The 22,067-nt window shown below is 35.2% G+C and overlaps 1 protein-coding gene across 1 annotated transcript in view; it reads right to left on the bottom strand.

The window, feature by feature from the left end:
* LOC139098515 (uncharacterized) overlaps positions 1-20,149 on the bottom strand; it is a 33,692-nt gene extending 13,543 nt beyond the window's left edge. Inside the window, exons 1-4 of the mRNA XM_070650749.1 lie at positions 20,141-20,149; positions 19,553-19,653; positions 853-19,474; positions 62-208 (exon numbers count right to left, since the gene is read on the bottom strand). Of these exons, the coding sequence (XP_070506850.1) occupies positions 62-208; positions 853-19,474; positions 19,553-19,653; positions 20,141-20,149 (18,879 nt within the window). The remainder of the gene's footprint in view (positions 1-61; positions 209-852; positions 19,475-19,552; positions 19,654-20,140) is intronic.
* Between the last annotated feature and the right edge of the window lie 1,918 nt (positions 20,150-22,067).

Raw genomic sequence — 22,067 nt, 5'->3', positions numbered from 1 at the left:
CAAAATATTTAAAATTGATATAAAAACCAGCTGTGGATCTTGTAAAATAAGGAACTAATACCTTCAACACATTGATTTGTGCTTGCAATTCCTCAACATGCTCTTGTGGTCCTCCAATCTTCGAGAGTCGTTGTTCAATGTCGTTAATCCACTTCAACAAAATTGAAATGTTTTCTTCACATAGTGCAAATCGTTCGATGACTGCTTGCTGTTTATTGATAGACAAAAAGATGAAAAAAATAGCAAATAAAAATTTTAATTAATTTAAGACTGTAACACGCAATGATGTTCATGCAAAAGTCCAAAAAAAGAGATAATAAATGAAATAATATAGATGTATGGACATGAATACAGACTTTAGTAATCAGGATCTTTATTGCAATTTGCCATAAAATAATCATTTAGCTCAAGCAAGAGAGAACTCGCAATTAATAAGCCTAAAATGTCATTTAATTGCAAATTGCTGTTCAATCCAATCACTAAAGTATCAGTTACGTCTGATTTTTGTAAATGTCCATCAACTCTACTTAATGCAATAAAAAATTCTACAGAAAAAGGAAAAATAAAATAAAATCTGATTAAATTTCATCCAATCCATTCATTCTCACAGTCACAAGACATATCAATCATTTAAATCGAAGAATATCTGAATAGAATGCAAGCACAGCTGTCTAAAAAATAGGAAGAAGTAGAAATAAATCACCTAAAATAATTCTTTGTGATTTTGTGTTAATTAAAATTGGTCAAAGTTAAGTTTGATCGTAGATCTTTATGTTAATGAAGCCGATTAGTGAACGTGCAACCAAAATTAAAATTTACAGTCACCAGATTAATGATTTTGTCTCATCTTACCCGTTCGCCAGCTGGAACTAGCAAACCAAGTTCCATTGCTTTAACGAAATTAATTCTTTCTTCTTGTTTATCATTTTCTGGATTTTTAATGACAATTTCACCCTTGATCGGATCGATAAGACCCGATGTTATAGCGGCCGAAATTGGTATAATTTCACTATCATTTGTTGCACGTACCATTGTGGTTGAAGGGTCAATCAAACCTTTTGCGATGCCTGTTTCGAATGTGATTTGAGCTTTTTCTTTTTGATCCTCGATTGATGTTGGGGCAAATGGGTCAATAAACTCTCCAGTTGTCTCATCATAGAGATTAAATTCGATTGCTTCCAACAAATCGAATTGCTTCTTTGGTGTCTTAAGAAGACCTTCTTCTAAAGCATTTTCAAGGCTGTATAGTTTCGACGATGACGTATCAACGACATAAGATCTTTCAGGATCAACGAGACCCTTCCTTAATGCTTCATTAACGCGTAATAGCTTTTTCTTTGAACCATCTTTAATGAGGATGGTGTCAGGATCAAGAATTCCATTGTCAATTGCTTCTTGGATGGTCAATTCCTTATCTTTGTTTTGTGGATCGACGATTTTACCAGTTGACAAATTCAACTCATTCGACTCAATTACATCATCTAATGATTTCGGTTCGCGCGAATATACGATACAACCCGGACTGAATACAAAGAATGGTGATTTTGGATCGATTGTAGTCTTTTGTGTTAAAATAATTTGATAAGTTTCAATGAAAACTTTCAACAAGATAAATTTGCCTGTCTTTGGATCTTTAATCATTGCGACATCTGGATTAATGAGGTTAGCTTTTATAGCCTCATCCAGTGTCATTTCGCGTGGCTTACTTGAATCAACCAAATCTATTTTAATCATTGGAATTTCTTCTTGAATTATTTCTCTCTTTTGTTCCGTTTTACCTCGTGGCACATTAATCAAGAGACCTTTTTCGAATGCTACGTCATAATTGAATGACTGACCAGTCTTTTGATCAAATACGCGACCTTTTGGTAAGTTTATATCGCCATCTGTTATGGCTTGGAGGATTGGCTTTGTTTGTTTTGTGAAAATATTCTTGAACTTTACTGAATCATCATTAATCAAATCATTTTCAATTGCTGCTTTAAGATCATAATAGCTATTAGTCGTTGGATCGACAAATTTGCCTGTTTCAGGTCTATAAATTCGCATTTTTATAGCATTAAGTAGTGAATATGGTTTTTCACTTGAAACAATTAAGCCTTTGTCGATTGCATCATGCAATGGAATTGACTGTGAGTCATTAAGCCAATAAACGTTTTTGTCTCCATCAATTACATTCAATTTTAGTGCATCGGTCAATGTTATGTATTTACCGTTACGATTTTTGATTAATGACGAGTCAGGATTAACGAGCTCTTGCTCGATTGCCTGATTGAGCGTTAAATGACGACCTGTTACTGGATGTATTAATTTACCATTTTGTGGACTGAATAATCGATATTGCAGAATTTTGTATAGTGTGAAATTTCCACCTTCAATATCAATTATCCATCCTAATTTCATGGCTTCATTTAATGTCAACTTTTCACCCGAATATGGTACGATAAAGTTACCTTGGAATCGATCAATTAATTTATGCTTACATGTGTTATTTAATGAATACAAGACTTCCTTTTCCTCATCAAAATAACATGGTAAGTGTGGATTTACAACGAATTTTCGTATGGCTTCATGAATTGTTATTTTCTTATCGCTAAATGGATCTGAAATTCGACCCGAATTTTCATCGAATGTGCCTTGATGGATTGTACGTTGTATGCTTACCGGGCCTTTACTGTCAATTAATATTCCCAAATCGAATGCTTCTTTTAGAGTATAGACCTTATTATCATAGTTGACGGTTCCATTTTTGGAATTAATCAGACCAGTTTGGATGGCAAAATTAATAGAAATTGGAAGGTAGGATTTACTACTTGGATCTTGAATTTGAATAGAATTTGGATCTATAAGACTTTCTGTAATGCTCTCTTGAATATTAACTTTCCTACGCGTTTCCGGATCAACAAATAAGCCGCATGTTTCGTCATATAAATTCTTAATAATTGCCTCATGCAATCGAACTGGTTTTGAAATAGTATTCAATATGCCTTGATCGAATGCCTCAATCAAGTTCAATTTTTCGCCTGATTTTGTTCGTATGACAGCATTTTGTGGATCGATGACACCTTTCTCAATAGCTTGCTCAAAGTCTAATGTAACATTATTGACATTGACTATTGTTGACTTTACATCCACAACATTACGATTTATTGCAATGTCAAGTGGAAGTTTTTCATCAGACGATGCTGCATTGCTAAATGATCCGTCTTGTGGATTGTATAAGCCCTCAAAGACTGCATCACGTAAATTGACATCGGAACGTGATTTAACAAGGAGACCTTGCTCCATTGCATCATCAATTGGAACTTCCTTATTATTGATTGGATCAACAATGATACTTTCAACTGGATCTAAGAAGCCAGCACTAATTGCTTCATTTAGAGTTGACAATTTTTGACGATTTGGTTCATAAAGGACAAGCTCATTACCAGCAATCTTATTCTTCTCAATTGCTTCGCCCAAATTCAATGGCTGATTATCGAAATTATATTTTCTTGTTTCTGGATCGAAGATATTGCATTGTAAAGCACTTGGAAGTGACAATGGACCATTGAAGCTTATTAAAATTCTTTGAAGATATGCTTTATCGAGTGGCATTTTAGGACGTGTTATTATACCCTTATTATCATCAAGCAAGCCATTCTTAATTGCATCCTCAACAGAGTACACACGATCATGAAGGACATCGTAGATTCTTATGTGATAAATATTAATAATTTTAATAGAAATTGCTTCCTTTAATGTGATATACTTATTTGTATAGGGATTTAAAATCATACCGGTATCGGGATCATAATAATTCTTAATAATAACTTCAGCAAGATCAATTGGTTCATATTTATCAACAATCAATTTATCTTTAACTGCCTTATTTAACGGAACTGATGATTTTTTATTTTTAACCATTCCCACTTTAGAGTCGACTAGATTGAACTCAATAGCTTGTCGTAATGGGACAAGAGAATTTTCCTTAGTGTCTTTTATATTGGTAAGTTTTGGATCAATAATGCCACAGTCGATAGCTTCTTGTAATGATAAAGGCTTCTCTTTGTCGTATGGAGAAACAAATTTATTATTTTTCTTATCATAAAGATCTGATGAAATAGCCGCATTAAGTGAAATGGGCTTCATTTTACCGATTATTATATATCCACGTCTATACGCTTCAATAATGTAAATTTGCTCGAGTGTGATTAAATTTATAATGACACCACGTGGTAGGTCTACAATACCGCGATCAACTGCATATTTATAGCCTATAACATCATTTGTCGCCGGATCACGTATCATGATTTGATTTGTGTCAATAACACCATTACGTAATGCCTCACTAAATGTTAAATTTTCATTATTAACGATGATCTCATCGGTGTCAAAGTTAATATTTCCATTATTGATAAGATCTAAAATTGTTGGTGGAAATTTAATAATTCGCAATTGACTAGGTTGCTTTTGAATGACAAATTTTCTATCGACTGCATCATATATTGGAATTGTTTGACTAGTTTTTATGTCCATCATTGTACCGTGTTGTGGATCAATAAGATTTTCATTAAATGCTTGCTGAATTGGAACATATGTTTGGGCTTTTTGATTCTTAACATGAATCGTTGTTGGATCAATAACATCAAGATGGAATATGAAATATTCAAACGATATTTGATTGCCCGTCCATGGATCGATAAAGGAACGAAGATTTGGATCATAAAGACCCATTTCAAGTAATAGCTTTTCTGAGAAACGATCATTGAAATTAAGAAGATATGCTTTTTGTTGATTTGGAAGTAAGACAACGACATGACTGGAATTGATTTGTACAATATCTGTTGGTGATAAATCCTTTGATTGTAATGCATCAAGTACTGTCCATGGCATTTCATTACCGTTGATCATAACGCGACATATTTTTGGTTCTATTTTGCCTGCTCTTATAGCATCACGAAGTGGCATAACCTCAATTTCATTTTCAGTAACTGAAAATTGCTTTACAGTTTTCATTTCGGTTGTTGAGACTTTTGTCGATTGTGGTGGTGATGACTCTTTTACAGCTCTCTGTGGCTCAACAGAATTAGAAGGTGCTACCATTCTTTCATTATTGATGAACATTTGAAGTGGATCGAATGGTTTGCCTTCTTGTACTGTTGTTGTAGTAATTGTGGTTGTAACTACTGTTGTGCTGGATGTGTCAACAATCTGGTCAGTTGGAATTTGGTCGTCCTTTTTAGGAACTTCAACAACTTGCAAATCCTTTTCTTTTGGAACTTCCATAAGTTGCAAATGATCTGGTTTTGTAACTTCCATGACTTGTAAGTGATCTGGTTTTACTGTTTCCATGACTTGCAAATCTTCAGGTTTGGGAGTTTCCATTAATTGAAGATTTTGTGGTGAGTCTTCAGTGACAATTTCGTCTTCAGATATCAAGGTTCTGGATGTAATGACTGTTGTTTTTGTAATAGTTGTTCTTGATGATTCCGAGACTGATGTTTGGACATCTTCAGTCGTCTTACTGTCCACAACCTCAAAGTTATCATCAGGTTGAGTTATACTATCGCGAATTTCTTTTCTGTAAGATTCGGTAAGTTTTTCAACTAAATCTCTAACTTCGTCGGGAATATCATCCGTGTCTGGAATATTTTCTGTGAATTCCTCTGTTGTAGTTGTTGTTTCTGGCTCTGCAGAGTCTGATGTTTTCGTGATAATTCTTGTTGTTTTGACAACTTTAGTGATAGTAGGTTCTTCTACTATTGTTTCAGTCCATTCAACAGGTTCTTCAGGCGCTGACTCAGTTACAGGAACTTCTTCAACTACAGTAGTTTCAGTTGGTTCCTCAAATCCAGTAGTTTTAGTTGTGATAATTCTGGTTGTTTTAACGACTCTTGTAATTGTGCCTGATTCGGTAAATTCAGTGTCTTCTGTAGGTTCTGATGTTTCTACGAATGTTTCGACTGTTTCCTCAGGTTTGCCGGGTACAGACTCAGCTGAAGGAACTTCTTCTACAAGAACAGTCTCACTTGGTTCTTCAAATCCAGTTGTTTTAGTTGTGATAATTCTTGTAGTTTTTACGACTCTTGTAATTGTACCTGATTCAGTGATTTCTGTATCTTCTGTAGGTTCAGATGTTTCTACGAAAGTCTCGACTGTTTCATCAGGTTTGCCGGGTACTGACTCGGTTGCTGGAATTTCCTTTACATCAACCATGTTTCTTTCATTCTCAATGAAACTAGTGATACTCGAAATTATTTTCTTTTTAGGTTCTTCAACTAATTTTTCAGGTTTTTCAGATTTTTCAGGTACTGACTCAGTGGTTGGAACTTCTTCAACAGGAATAGTCTCGCTTGTTTCTTCGAAACCAGTAGTTTTAGTTGTGATAATTCTGGTTGTTTTAACGACTCTTGTAATTGTGCCTGATTCAGTGATTTCAGTATCCTCTGTAGGTTCAGATGTTTCTACGAATGTTTCGACTGTTTCATCAGGTTTGCTGGGTACTGATTCAGTTGTAGGAACTTCTTCTACAACCACAGTCTCACTTGGTTCTTCAAATCCAGTTGTTTTAGTTGTGATTATTCTGGTTGTTTTAACGACTCTTGTAATTGTGCCTGATTCAGTATATTCAGTGTCTTCTGTAGGTTCTGATGTTTCTACGAATGTTTCAACTGTTTCCTCAGGTTTGCCGGGTACCGATTCAGTTGCAGGAACTTCTTCTACAAGAACAGTCTCGCTTGGTTCTTCAAATCCAGTAGTTTTAGTTGTGATTATTCTGGTTGTTTTAACGACTCTTGTAATTGTTCCTGATTCAGTGATTTCAGGATCCTCTGTAGGTTCTGATGTTTCTACGAATGTCTCAACTGTTTCATCAGGTTTGCTTGGTACTGATTCAGTTGCAGGAACTTCTTCTACAAGAACAGTCTCGCTTGGTTCTTCAAATCCAGTAGTTTTAGTTGTGATTATTCTGGTTGTTTTGACGACTCTTGTAATTGTGCCTGATTCAGTAATTTCAGTGTCATCTGTAGGTTCAGATGTTTCTACAAATGTTTCATCAGGTTTGCTTGGTACTGATTCAGTTGCAGGAACTTCTTCTACAAGAACAGTCTCGCTTGGTTCTTCAAATCCAGTAGTTTTAGTTGTGATAATTCTGGTTGTTTTGACGACTCTTGTAATTGTGCCTGATTCAGTGATTTCAGTATCTTCTGTAGGTTCAGATGTTTCTACAAATGTCTCAACTGTTTCATCAGGTTTGCTTGGTACTGATTCAGTTGCAGGAACTTCTTCTACAAGAACGGATTCAGTTGGTTCTTCATCACCAGTTATTCTGGATGTAATTACAGTTGTCTTTTTGATTATTGTGGAAACATCACTTGGAATATCCGTTTCTTTCTGAGGCTTCTGTGCATCTTTATCAACAACTGCAGGTTTAGTGACTTCTGGCTTTACATCAACCAAGTTTCTTTCATTCTCAATGAAACTAGTGATGCTCGAAATTATTTTCTTTTTCGGTTCTTCAATTAACTTTTCAGGTTTTTCAGCTTTTTCAGGAACTGACTCAGTGATTGGAACTTCTTCAACAGGAATAGTCTCGCTTGTTTCTTCGAAACCAGTAGTTTTAGTTGTGATAATTCTGGTTGTTTTAACGACTCTTGTAATTGTGCCTGATTCAGTGATTTCAGTATCCTCTGTAGGTTCAGATGTTTCTACGAATGTTTCGACTGTTTCATCAGATTTGCTGGGTACTGATTCAGTTGTAGGAACTTCTTCTACAACCACAGTCTCACTTGGTTCTTCAAATCCAGTTGTTTTAGTTGTTATAATTCTTGTAGTTTTTACGACTCTTGTAATTGTGCCTGATTCAGTGATTTCTGTATCTTCTGTAGGTTCAGATGTTTCAACGAATGTTTCGACTGTTTCTTCAGGTTTGCCGGGTACAGACTCAGTTGTTGGAACTTCCTCTACAAGAACAGTCTCGCTTGGTTCTTCAAATCCAGTAGTTTTAATTGTGATAATTCTGGTTGTTTTAACGACTCTTGTAATTGTGCCTGATTCAGTAAATTCAGTTGTAGGAACTTCTTCTACAATAACTGATTCAGTTGGTTCTTCAAATCCAACAACGTCATCAATTGGTTTGTCTTTCGATGACAAAACAGGTTCTTTTTCTTTTCTTGGTGGTACTTCAGGTTTAATTTTACCATCTTTAGGCTTTTCTTCTGGTTTATCTTTTTCAGAAGTGTCCTTAGTGCCGAAGATCTTCTTCATACGTTTCTTCGCTCCTGAGAAAAGCGACGATTTTTCTTTAGTATTGTCTGGTTTTCCATCAACTTCAGGTGAAGTTTCGCGACTTTCATCAGTTTTTTCATCGGTTGGTTCTTTCTTACCATCAGTTTCTGTAGGTTCATCAGGTTTCTTATCATCTTCAACTTCAGTTGAATCAATAACCTTTGTGGAGATGAGAGTGGTCTCTGTGATGATTGTTTTCATAGCATCTGAGATTTCTGGCTTATCATCTTCAGTGACAGAATCTTCTTGTGATGGATTTTCATCTGGTTTCACCATTTTTTGTGGCTCAACAGTTTCATCGGGATGTACAAATCTTTCATTGTTGAGGAACATTTGAAGAGGATCGAAGCCTTGAGGTTGTTGAACTTTTGTTGTTGTTACTGTAGTTTTAACTGTGGTTGTTGTATCTTCAGTCGGCTTTTCTTGTGGTTTAGTGTCTTCCTTTGGAATTTCAACAATTTCGAAATATTCAGGCTTAACAGTTTCCGTGACTTGCAAATTTTCTGGAATGACTTTAGTTTCTTCCTCTTGCGTGATATGAGATGTGATCACAGTTGTCTTTGTGATTACTGTTTGTGTTGAGGTAATTTCTGAGCTAGTCACATCAACTTCTTCTGTATCTTTAACGACTTCTTCAGGAACTTCTGGCTTAGGTTCTTCTGGTTTAGATTCTGGTTCTAATTTCTTTGTTTGAGGTTCCAAATTTTCATCTTCTGGATTTACATCATAACTGTCACTTGAACCAGAAAATTTGGATTTGATTTTTGTTGTTGTTTCTTTTGTCTTCTTGCCAATTTTTCTGAAAGCTCCAAACAGACCAGAAGATTCGTCTTTTGGTTCTGGTTTTTCGTCAAGAACTTTTTCATCCTTCTTCTCAGGAATCTTTTCTTCTTCTTTCTGTTCAGGAATTTTTTCTTGTGGAACTTGAGTCTCTTTTGGTTCTCGTTTTCCTTTGCGATGCTTCTTACTCTTCTTATCCTCCTTTGGTTTAGAAGGCTCAGGTGATGATTCTTTTGTTTCTGGTTCCTTTGGAATCTCTTCAGTCTTTGGAGATCCAACTATTTCTTTTGGTACCGTCTCATCTGGTTTCTCTTGTTCTACTCTTTCAACAACTTCTGTAACTTCAACCGGTTTCTTATCATCTTCGACTTCAGGTGAATCAATAACCTTTGAGGAGATTAGAGTGGTCTCTGTGATGATTGTTCTCATACCATCTGAGATTTCTGGCTTATCATCTTTAGATGGAGTTTCTTCCGGTTTATCAACTTTTTGTGGCTCAACAGTTTCATCTGGATGTAAAACTCTTTCATTGTTGAGGAACATTTGGAGAGGATCGAAGCCTTGAGGTTGTTTAACTTTTGTTGTGATTACAGTAGTTGTAACTGTGGTTGTTGAATCATCGAGTGGTTTTTCTTGTGGCTTGTCTTCTTTCGGAGCTTCAAGAACTTCAAAATCTTCAGGCTTGACAGTTTCCGTGACTTCCAAAATTTCTGGGATGACTTCAGTTTCGTCTTCATGAGTGATATGAGACGTAATCACTGTTGTTTTTGTGATTACTGTTTTTGTAGAGGTGATTTCTGAGCTTGTCACATCAAGTTCTTCTGTATCTTTTGTGACTTCTTCAGGAAGTTCTGGCTTAGGTTCTTCATCTAGTTTAGATTCTGGTTCTGATTTCTTTGTTTCAGGTTCTACATTTTCATCTTCTGGATGTACATCATAGAATTTGGATTTGATTTTTGTTGTTGTTTCTTTTGTTTTCTTACCAATTTTTCTGAAAGCTCCAAACAGACCAGACGATTCATCCTTGGGTTCCGGTTTTTCGTCAGGAACCTTTTCTTCTTTCACTTCAGGGACTTTTTCCTGTGGAGTCTCTTTTGGTTCTCGTTTTCCCTTGCGATGCTTCTTACTCTTCTTATCATCCTTTGGTTTAGTAGGCTCAGGTGACGATTCCTTTGGAATCTCCTCAGTCTTTGGAGACTCTACAACTTCTTTTGGTACCGTCTCATCTGGTGTTTCATGTTCTACTTTTTCAACAACTTCTGTAACTTCAACCGGTTTCTTATCTTCTTCAACTTCAGTTGAATCAACAATTTTGGAGGAGATAAATGTTGTTTTTGTGATGATAGTTCTCATAGCACTTGAAACTTCAGGCTCATCATCTTGTTGTTTTGGAAGATCATCGACAGTATCTACTTGTGAAGGAGTTTCGTCTGGTTTATCAACTTTTTGTGGCTCAACTGTTTCATCTGGATGTACAAATCTTTCATTGTTGAGGAACATTTGAAGAGGATCGAAACCTTTAGGTTTTTGAACATTTGTTGTGATTACAGTAGTTGTAACTGTGGTTGTTGTATCTTCAGTTGGCTTTTCTTGTGGTTTAGTGTCTTCTTTTGGAACTTCAACAACTTCCGAATCTTTAGGCTTAGGAGATTCAGTTTCTTGTGAATCTTCAGGCTTAACAGTTTCTGTTACAGGCAGTTTTTCAGAGATGATTTCAGTTTCGTCATCTTGAGTGACATGGGATGTTATCACAGTTGTTTTTGTGATTACTGTTTTTGTGGAGGTGACTGAGCTTGTTTCATCAAACTCTTCTTTTGTCACTTCTTCAGGCTGTGACTTGGGTTCTTCTTCTGGCTTATCTTCGGGTTTGGATTTCTTTGTTTCTGGTTCTGATGTTTCATCTTGTGGCTGTTTCTCATCACTTTCATTCACTCCAGTTATTTTTGACTTTATTTTTGTTGTTGTTGCTTTTGTCTTCTTCGAAATATTGCGAATAGCTCCAAACAGACCTGAAGATTCATCTTTTGGTTCTGATTTATCGTCAGGAACCTTCTCGTCTTTCACTTCTGGTGTTTCTTTTGGCGGTTCACGTTTTCCTTTACGATGCTTCTTGCTCTTTCCTTTGGGTTCATCTTTCTTTGGAACTGATTCTTCCTTTAATGGTTCTGTGATCTCTTTTTTAGTGACTATTTCCACTGGTTCCAATGGTTGATCAGTGAACTGACTCTTTTCGTTTTCGATAAAATCAACAACTCTTGATGTGATTACAATTGTTTCTGTTGTAGTCTCGGTGGTGTCAACTTGAGGCTTTTCATCATCCTTTGGTTCAATAGTTTCTGGTAAAACTTCCTTTGTTTCTGGTTCTTTTGGAATCTCTTCTGTGATCTTATCAGCCTTTGGTGATTCAACGACTTCTTTTGGCTCTTCCTCAACTGGTTTTTCAGGTTCTTCAGTTTTTGATGGTTCAACGGGTTGCTTCTCTTGTTCTGTATTACTTGAGTCAACAATTCTCGAGGAGATGAAAGTGGTCTTTGTGATAATTGTTTTCACTGCACTTGTAGTTTCTGGCTTATCATCTTGTTCTTTTGGAACATCTGGTTTAGTGGTAGTTTCTACTTGTGAAGGAACTTCTTCTGGTTTGTCTACTTTTTGTGGCTCAACAGTTTCATCTGGATGTAAAACTCTTTCATTGTTGAGGAACATTTGGAGAGGATCGAAGCCTTGAGGTTGTTGAACTTTTGTTGTAGATACTGTAGTTGTAACTGTGGTTGTTGTATCTTCGAGTGGCTTATCTTCTTTCGGAGCTTCAACAATTTCAAAATCTTCAGGCTTAACAGTTTCCGTGACTTCCAAATTTTCTGGGATGGCTTCAGTTTCTTCCTCTTTAGTAATATGAGATGTGATCACTGTTGTCTTTGTGATTACTGTTTGTGTTGAGGTGATTTCTGAGCTAGTCACATCGAATTCTTCTGTATCTTTAACGACTTCTTCAGGAAGTTGTGGTTTAGTTTCTTCTTCTGGTTTGGATTCTGGTTCTGATTTCTTTGTTTCAGGTTCCAAACTTTCATCTTCTGGATGTACATCACTCGAACCAGAAAATTTGGATTTGATTTTTGTTGTTGTTTCTTTTGTCTTTTTAGAAATTTTTCTGAAAGCTCCAAACAGACCAGACGATTCATCTTTTGGTTCCGGTTTTTCGTCAGGAACCTTTTCATCCTTCTTTTCAGGAACTTTTTCTTCTTTCACTTCAGGGACTTTTTCTTGTGGAGTCTCTTTTGGTTCTCGTTTTCCTTTGCGATGCTTCTTACTCTTCTTATCATCCTTTGGTTTAGAAGGCTCAGGTGACGATTCCTTTGGAATCTCCTCGGTCTTTGGAGATTCAACTACTTCTTTGGGAATCGTCTCATCTGGTTTCTCTTGTTCTACTTTTTCAACAACTTCTGTAACTTCAACCGGTTTCTTATCTTCAACTTCAGATGAATCAAATATTCTCGAGGAAATGAAACTTGTCTTTGTGATGATAGTTCTCATAGCACTTGAAATTTCAGGCTCATCATCTTGTTGTTTTGGAAGATTATCAACAGTATCGTCTTTTGAAGGAATTTCTTCTGGTTTAACAACTTTTTGTGGTTCCACAGTTTCATCTGGATGTACAAATCTTTCATTGTTGAGGAACATTTGAAGAGGATCGAAACCTTTAGGTTGTTGAACTTTTGATGTAATTACTGTGGTAGTAATTGTTGTTGTTGAATCATCGAGTGGCTTTTCTTGTGGTTTGTCTTCTTTTGGAACTTCAACAACTTCAAAATCTTCAGGCTCAGGAGATTCTCTTACTTGTGAATCTTCAGGCTTAGGAGCTTCCATAATTTGAAGATTTTCTGGCGATTTTTCAGAGATGATTTCAGTCTCGTTATCTTGAGTGATATAGGATGTGACTACAGTTGTTTTTGTGGTTACTGTTCTTGTGGTGGTTGACTCTGAGTTGGTGGAGACATCAACTTCTTCTGTAACATTTGTGATTTTTTCAGGAACTTGTGTCTTAGGTTCTTCATCTGGTTTGGGTTCAGGTTCTGACTTCTTTGTTTCAGGTTCCAAATTTTCATCTTCTGGATGTACATCATAAAATTTGGATTTGATTTTTGTTGTTGTAGATTTTGTCTTCTTGCCAATTTTTCTGAAAGCTCCAAACAAACCAGAAGATTCTTCTTTTGGTTCTGGTTTTTCTTCGGGAATCTTTTCTTCCTTCTTTTCAGGAACCTTTTCTTCTTTCTGTTCAGGAACCTTTTCTTGTGGAACTTGAGTCTCTTTTGGTTCTCGTTTTCCTTTGCGATGCTTCTTACTCTTCTTATCATCTTTTGGTTTAGTTGGCTCAGGTGATGATTCCTTTGTTTCTGGTTCTTTTGGAATTTCTTTTAAGGTTTGGACTACTTCTTTTGGCACTTTCTCATCTGGTTTTTCAGGCTCATCATCGGGTTTAATCTCTTGTTCTGTATGACTAGAGTCAACAATTCTCGAAGAGATGAATGTAGTCTTTGTGATGATTGTTTTCAAAGCACCTGTAGTATCTGGCTGATCATCTTGTTCTCTTGGAACATCTTCTTTAGTGACAGTATCTACTTGTGAAGGAACTTCTTCTGGTTTGTCTACTTTTTGTGGCTCAACTGTTTCATCTGGATGTAAAACTCTTTCATTGTTGAGGAACATTTGGAGTGGATCAAAACCTCGAGGTTGTTGAACTTGAGTTGTTGTTACTGTAGTTGTAACTGTGGTTGTTGTATCTTCAGTTGGCTTTTCTTGTGGTTTAATGTCTTCCTTTGGAATTTCAACAATTTCAAAATCTTCAGGCTCAATTGTTTCAATTACTTCTGGTTGTGGAATTTCCTTGCCTTGAAGATTTTCTGGGGATTGTTCTGAAGTTATTATTGTGCCATTCTCTTGAGTAATGTAAGATGTAATCACTGTTGTTTTTGTGATTACTGATTGAGTGGATGTTGTTTCTGAACTGGTTTCAACAACTTCCTCTGTTTCTTCAGGATGCTGTACATAATGTTCTTCATCTGGTTTAGCATCGGGTTTGGATTTCTTCAATCTAGGCTCTAATGATTCCTCTTCTGGTTGTGGCTGTACATCATAACTGTCATGTACTCCAATTATCTTTGACTTTATTCTTGTTGTTGTAGCTTTTGTCTTCTTGGAAATTTTGCGAATAGCTCCAAACAGCCCTGAAGATTCATCTTTTGGCTCTGATTTATCTTCGGGAACAACTTCATCCTTGATTTCAGTTATTCTTTCTTGTGGTACTGGTGCCTCTTTTGTTGGTTCTCGTTTACCTTTGCGAGGTTTTGGGCTCTTTCCTTTTGGTTCATCTTTCTTTGGAACTGCTTCTTCCTTTAATGGTTCTGTGATCTCTTTTTGTGTGACTGTTTCGACTGGTTCCAATGGTTGAGCAGTGAACTGATTTCGTTCATTTTCAATAAAGTCGAAAACTCTTGATGTAATTACGACTGTTTTTGTTGTAGTCTCGGTTGTGTCAACTTGATCAGGCTTATCAGTTTCTGGTAAGACTTCCTTTGTTTCTGGTTCTTTTGGAATCTCTTCAGTGATTTTATCAACCTTTGGAGCTTCAACTATTTCTTTTGGCACTTCCTCAACTGGTTTTTCAGGTTCGTCAGTTACAAATGTTTTGGATGTAATTACAGTTGTTCTAGTTACTGTAGTTGTTGACGTTTGAGACAATTCTTGATCATCAGTTGGTTCAACGACTTTCTCTGGTGTGACTTCTCTTTCATTGTCTTTAGGAACCTCTTCAGGTGCATCTTTTGTTCCAACAATTTTGGATGTTATGACTTTAGTTCTTGTGACTAATGATTTCATCATGTCTGAGATGCCATGATGTTGTTCATCTGTTGGTTTTGGAGACTTTTCTTTTTCTCTTGGTGGTTCCGTTGGCACTTTGTCCTTCTTCTTCTTTTTGTCTTTACGCTTTGGCGGTTCCTTTTCAAGTTTTTCTTTCTTTTCAACGACTGGTTCTTGCTTAATTGATTCTGTTTGTGGTTTTTCCTCTTTTAATGATTGTTGTGGTTCTTCAATAACTTTTTCATCAACTGTAACTTGTTGTGTTGATTTTGCAAGTGTTTCATCAATGATGTGCTCGATATGCTTCATTTTCTCTGCCTCATCAGACACTGTTGTTTCAGTTTCATTGCCACCGATGATTGTTTTAGTAATTCTTGTAATTACAACTGTTTTTGTGGATGTGCTACTAGTTTCATCAGTTTGATCATCTTGAATTTCGACAGTTTCAGGTTGTTCATCTGGTTTAATTTCCTCTGTTGGCTTCTTCTTTCTTGGAGCGGGAATCGGAGTAACGATCTGTGTTCTCTCACCATCAATAAATTGAGATGTGATGTTAGTGATATTTTTAGTATATTTCGTAACATTTTCATTGTCAGTTTTTGTCACATTTTCTTCTTCTTTAATGATCTCATCGGTCATTTGCTCCTCAGTTGGAAGCTGTTGATTATTATCAGTTCTTTCAGTAACTGACTTTATAGTTGAAATTATGATTGTTTTTGTTTTTGTGAGGGAAGTTGTATCATCACCTTCAATTATTGGCTCATTTACAATATTTTCTGTCACATCAGAGGGCAATGATTGCTGTGGATCACTTACGGCAATTTGTTCGGTCTCATTTTCTGGTTTCTTTGTAATGACACGTGTCGTTGTAATGACAATTTTTTGACGGTTTTCGTCTGGCAATTCCTCGACTGTTGTTGTCTCGGAGACATTTGTGTCTTGTGACATTGGTGATGGCTGGTCATCTCTTTGCCTTTCTTTATTGACCAAAAGATTAATTTCATTTTCAGGCAATGTGATAAATTTAGTTGTTCTTGTTATTGTCCTAGATGATGTGTGGGATATTTCATCTTGTGGAATATTCTCTAATCTCTCACTATATATGAGTTGATCACGTGGACCTGGACTGACTTCTTTAACAGTTGGTGGATTATACTCTTCAAAGGCTTCAACACCTTCATCAATATCGTCTTGACTGGTTAATTCTGTTTCTTTTCTTGTTATGTTATATTCTTTAATGACTTTTGTGATTGTTGTCTCGTTATTGACAGTTTGCGTAACAATTTCTTCTTGCTCAAAATCGGGATTTTCTTGTTTGAATTTTGTAAACATTTCATCAAACTCTTTGTCAGCTGTTGGCAAGTTACTTTCGAATATTTCAGGTTCATTATCAACAGATTCTGTGATAATTTCCTTTCCATTTTCGTCGTACTTGATCTCCTTAATGATTGTGATCTTCTTTATTGTCTTTATGTGCTTTTCTTCCAATTGTGAAATTTCCATTTCTTGACTTTCGTCGTTATCGAATCTAGCAGATAAGTCTGTAGTTCTTGTAAAATCAGACTCGACTGGTGTTGGTGCTGATTGACCTTCAGGCAAATTTTGTAATTCTTTCGTTGTAAATTGATTAACTTCAACTCTTTCAATAGCAATTCCTTGATCTTTTGCTTGCTGTAATGTGAATGATTCTCCTGTTTTATTATTCGTAATCTCATTTGCTGAGACCATTGTAAAACCATCCAGTATGTCGATGCTTTTTGTCTTAACAGTATGCGAAATATTTTTAACTTCCTTTGTAATTTGTGTAGATTTTAATGACTCATGTGAAATAATAGCATGTAATGGTTTAGCATATAAATAACCATGATTGTGTGCATCTTGAAGTGTCATAATGTCACCCGTTTGTGGACATGTAAATGTCTCAAAATCAATATCAATTAAATTTTGATCAATTGCATCGGGAATGAAAATTTCATAAACATTTGGAACGCATGGAACTGACATTATGTAATCGGATTCAATAGCATATTTTAATGGGATTTTCTTACCTGATATAATGTGAATGACTTCTTGAGTCTCAAGAATAAAAAGATGACGTTTTACAAGAATTGGGAAAGTTTGACCAATTAATGGAATATTTTTATACACATCAACACCTTTTTCCTTACTTGGTGACTTTTCAACATCAAACAAGCCACGTTCGATGGCTGATTTGATGTTCAAATCACCCTTCTTTGTCTTGATAATAACATTAGCATGTCCATCAATATAACCAAGCTTTAATGCTTCCTTTAATGTAATTTTGTGCTTCTTATCATTTCGTATCATTGAGTATTTATCAACAATATCACATGCAATCGCTTCATTCAATGTTAGTAAATCGCCAGTCTCTGGATGAATAATCATTTGACTTTCCATATCCAATAAATCACGTTCAATTAATTGAGGAATTGTTAAACTTCTACAAAATGGAATGTGGAATTTCGTTATGTCATTTGGATTCAAAATTTCTCGTTCAATTGCTTCTTCCAATGTTAAATTAAGACCAGATTGTGGGTCTTTAACCTTATACTTTTTACTCTTTAAGAATGAATCTGGGTTGTGTGCAAATGTCACATTGTTCTCCAACAATTCGTATGTTTCTTCATTTATTAAGCCCATGTGTAAGGCGTCACTGAGGCTAATAACCTTCTTTTGCATTTTCTTTAATATTTTTATTGTTGATTTTTGTTGTTCCTGTGATGGTTGTCTCACAACAGTTGTTGATGCTGCGCCATTTGATGGTAAAAATGATTTTGTTATGATTGTTAATGTGGCTCTCTTGGCACCGCCACTAACATTGAATTTCTCTGTATCCGCCAATACATGATCACGATTTAGAGCATCTTGTACTCTATAATATTTCTCTTCTTCTGGTTGATGGTATGTTTGTTCATCAATTGTAATAAGACCTTTTTGTACCGCCTCAGAAAATGATGGATTTACATTTTCTGACTGGTTGTCAATCATTTCACGATCTTTAATGGTTACATAACGTTTAATTGTTTTTGTGATTGTTTCCGTCGTTAATGTTATATTGAGTAGGCTGCTAAGCAATAGGGCGCCTGGTGCTGTAATCATTTGTCTTTCAATTGCTATATCAAGGGGAAGTTTGGAATTTGTTTTTATGTCTAATAAATATCCACTAATTGGATCAATAAGCTTATAAAAAACTAAGTCAATTACACGCAATTCATTTTTATCATCATCAAAAACACCAATGTGACGCATTAACATGGAAAAGACTTCCGGACGGACTAAGCCCGCCTCAACGCCATCATTAAGTGTTAAAAACTTATTACCGCTTGCGGTTATAACAAAATGTTTATCGTCGCGACGCAGGATACGCTTTTGTAAGGCAATATTTAAAGACACAAAACATTCCTCTTTAGGATCTTTAAAGCCATCAATATCAAATATGGATTTTTGTGAAACGGATGATATAAGGCCACGCTCAACAGCATTTTTAATGCTTATAACTTCATTCGTAATAATATCTTTATAATTTCCATCTAAAGTAATAACACCACATTCAATTGCCTCACGTAATGTAACGAGGTTCCCCTTTTCTTTTGTTATGCATTTATAGTTATCATAATCTAAAACACCAACATCAATAGCTTCTTGAATTGAAAGCCATTGTGTAAATGTTGGCGAGAGAATTCTGCAATTGTCTTTTATTAATGACAAATCATAGACGTCCTTTAACGTTAATGGTTTGCTTATCAAATGACTATTGTGCGCATAATTGAATGTGCATTTTTCATTTGATAGTGAATTCCTAAAAAGACCTGCCTTTGAATCAAGTAAACCGATTTCTAATGCTCTTTTAACCGTGACTTTCGAATCATCCTTTGTATCAATAATTTCACGTAAATTATCAAGAATTAAACCGTTCGCGATTGCCGAATGTAATTGAAATTTATCACCGGAATTACGATCCATCATGTAGCCTTGTTCATCAAATAATCCACGTGTTAGAGCATCGGTGAAACTAATTGGTGTCGATTTGATTTTGACCGTTTCATTTCTTATCAAATAACCGAATTTTAAGGCTTCCGCAATTGTTATAAATGTACCATCATTAAGACGATATAGACCAGATGCCGAATCAACAATTCCATTGTCAATAGCTTCGGCAAAACTTTTTGCACCATTTTCATTAAATTTTATTACCTTTACGCGATTTTCTGATCCATCAACATCATCATAATATCCATCGCCATGAATTACGGTCTCAACTTTAGTACTTTCCGTATCGCCAATTGTTATTTCATATTTTTTCGAAAGATCATTTAATGTCTTCAAATTATCACACATTTGTGTATCAATAATACCTTGTTTCAGAGCATCGTCAATGCTTAATGCTTCCTGCCCCTCTAAATGAAGTGTTCCGTTATTCAAATCAAATAATTTTAATTTTATGGCATCATGAACGGTCAAAATATTTCCTGTTTTTGGATCTTTTATACCCAATACATTCAGTAACTTCCATAATAGCTGTCTTTCTTGTGTCTGAGGATCATTAGCTCTATTTATTATGAAATTAAGAGATGAAATGGATTAAAAATGAATAATTAGTCAGTTAGATTTAATTGTGTCTACAAACCTTGCCACATTCTCATTTTGCAAATCTTCAACCACAACTTCTTCCTGAATTGAACTCTGTCTGAATGTTTTCAGTGGTTTGCGTAAGCTTTCTGCATAGCGCTGTTGATAATCAACGAAAAAAAATTGTATATAAATATTTCTGATTAATTGGATTTAATTATGAACGCTGAATTTTCTGTTCAACTCGTGTATGAAATGAATTTTTACAGTTGTATGAGTCAGAGTTGGTCAGTTCATTAATATTTAAGAATGTTGACAACTTGGAATGTCATTTTGATGGTATCATTCAAGTATCATCTTACTATAATTCATTGATTGTTGTGTTATTTGTGACCTTGGACATTGTTTGAAGATTTTTATGAGTATGCTAAGAGTCAAGAGTCTATATGAAGAAACCTGAATAGCACAAGTCGTGTTGATCTATTCATGTTCTGGCACCAAGCCATTCTGACATGTTTCCGGATTTAAGCCGAATCTGGCACTATGCCAAAGACATGACGACATCATGTTAGGCTCTTGGCGACACCATGTCAGAGTCATGTCGACACCATGCCAGAGTCATGGCGACACCATGCCAGAGACATACCGATACCATGCCAGAGCCATGCTGACACCATGTCAGAATCATGCTGACACCATGCCAGGGTCATGATGACACCATGCCAGAGTCATGATGACACCATGCCAGAGCCATGTCGACACCATGCCAGAGTCATGCTAACATCATGCCAGACCTATTGTGACACCATGCCAGAGGCATGCCGACACCATGCCGATTTGTGATCGATTGACTGACTTTGTGCTATTATATCTTGTTGTGCTACACATTTAAATTAATATTTTATGACAACAATTGTATATTTTTAGAAGAATCATGAAATCATGTCCAATTAGTAAAACTGTCAATATTGAAATCAAGTCAAAGTCATCTTGAAATCTTGCACAATAAGTCAACATCTGTTAGGGAATATTTCAAACAAATTTTCCAAGGATTATGTCTCATGAGCAATTAATAACTGCCAACTCTGTTTCGGTCACAGTTAATTAACTAACCCTGAATTCATAAGCAAAATTATATTCATTTTTCCTCTCCATCTCACGGTCAGTCGCCGGAATCGCGAATCTTATAGAATCTTTATCGTTAATTCTTCTTCACTTTTGCTTTCTTTTCTTCTCTTTTGTATTCTTATTATTTTTCGCGTTTCACACATTAAAAAAATAACAAAAAAAAAAGATGTTCAAAAAGTTGATTTTATGCCTTAAAATATTTTCCTTTTTTATTTTTAGCAATGCGACATAGAATCAATTTATAATTTTTCTCAAGATGATGATGAAATCCGAGAGATTTTTTTAATGATTTCTCGAGAGAAATTTTTCTGTTCACTTCACAAAAATTTTTATTATTTTGTAATCATTAAGTTTAATAGCTTTATGGCCTTTAGGGAAGAGAAATGATTTTTTTTATTAAAATTTGTCACTTGTCTCACTTATTTCTATGAGGTTATTTCTTACTACCATAAAAATAGAGAGCAGAAAAAAATTGAAAAATTTCTTATAAAACAATTGAGTCTTTTTTCACATTAAAAATATTCACTCAGTCTTTGGGTGTTTATGTAAAATCATCACATATTTATAGCCGATTGCTCAATTAATCCCAATTTTCACTTTTGTTAATAACTTTTTCCGTCTGACACGTCTGCTCTACATAGAAAAAAACTCAATAATCATATGATTTTTCCACATGCGTCCAACATTTCCTCCATCCGACCTATTGTGTCAGAGAATTTCTTTTTTTGTGCTCAGAGAGTAAAAATTTTGAGAGAAATTTTGTGCAGTATAAAAGCCGGGTAGCCACTTGTGTTGACACATAAAATGTGAATAACAAAAACAAAAAAATTACATGAATGAAAAAAAATTAACTTTTATCAAATGTCCTCGACCTTCAAAAATTTTGTATAGTATCGTGCGTTTATCGTGACCTTCTTATTTTTTATTAGGTGAATAGAAATAAATCATATCTTCTTTACACATTTTATTGATTTAATCTTTATTGGATGTTTTCATGTGGTACGAAACATTTTCATATTTTTTATTGATTTTTTGTATAGAATACAAGATGGTATATCCGGATTTTAAAAAAATCTATTAAATATTGAATAGAAATTCTTTTTTGATGTTGCATAACTGACTATAACCAGATTGTGATTCTGATGCAACATCTTAGAATCTTGTTTTTATTGCTAATTTATTCAGTAATGAAGAAAAGAATTTTTTTGAAGGAAATTTGAATATGGATTTGATGACAAGTGATGTCAGGGCATAGCTAGGAGAAAGGGAGCTTGAGATACAGTCAACCTTCCAAGAATTTCAAACTCGTTCATAATATTCAAAATGTTTTTTGCTTTAAAAAATGCTTAAATTATGTTTATGCATGCAATTAGTTGGAAATACTAATAATTGTGTATCATATACGACTATGAGTAGAACAAGACTCAAGATTTCTGGCAGCGCCC

The sequence above is a fragment of the Chironomus tepperi genome, unplaced genomic scaffold, assembly GCF_022539635.2.
Source record: "Chironomus tepperi strain 1889 unplaced genomic scaffold, CSIRO-AGI_Ctep_v1 contig_37, whole genome shotgun sequence".
Classification (NCBI taxonomy): domain Eukaryota; kingdom Metazoa; phylum Arthropoda; class Insecta; order Diptera; family Chironomidae; genus Chironomus; species Chironomus tepperi.
This window is presented reverse-complemented; position numbering and strand designations above follow the sequence as displayed.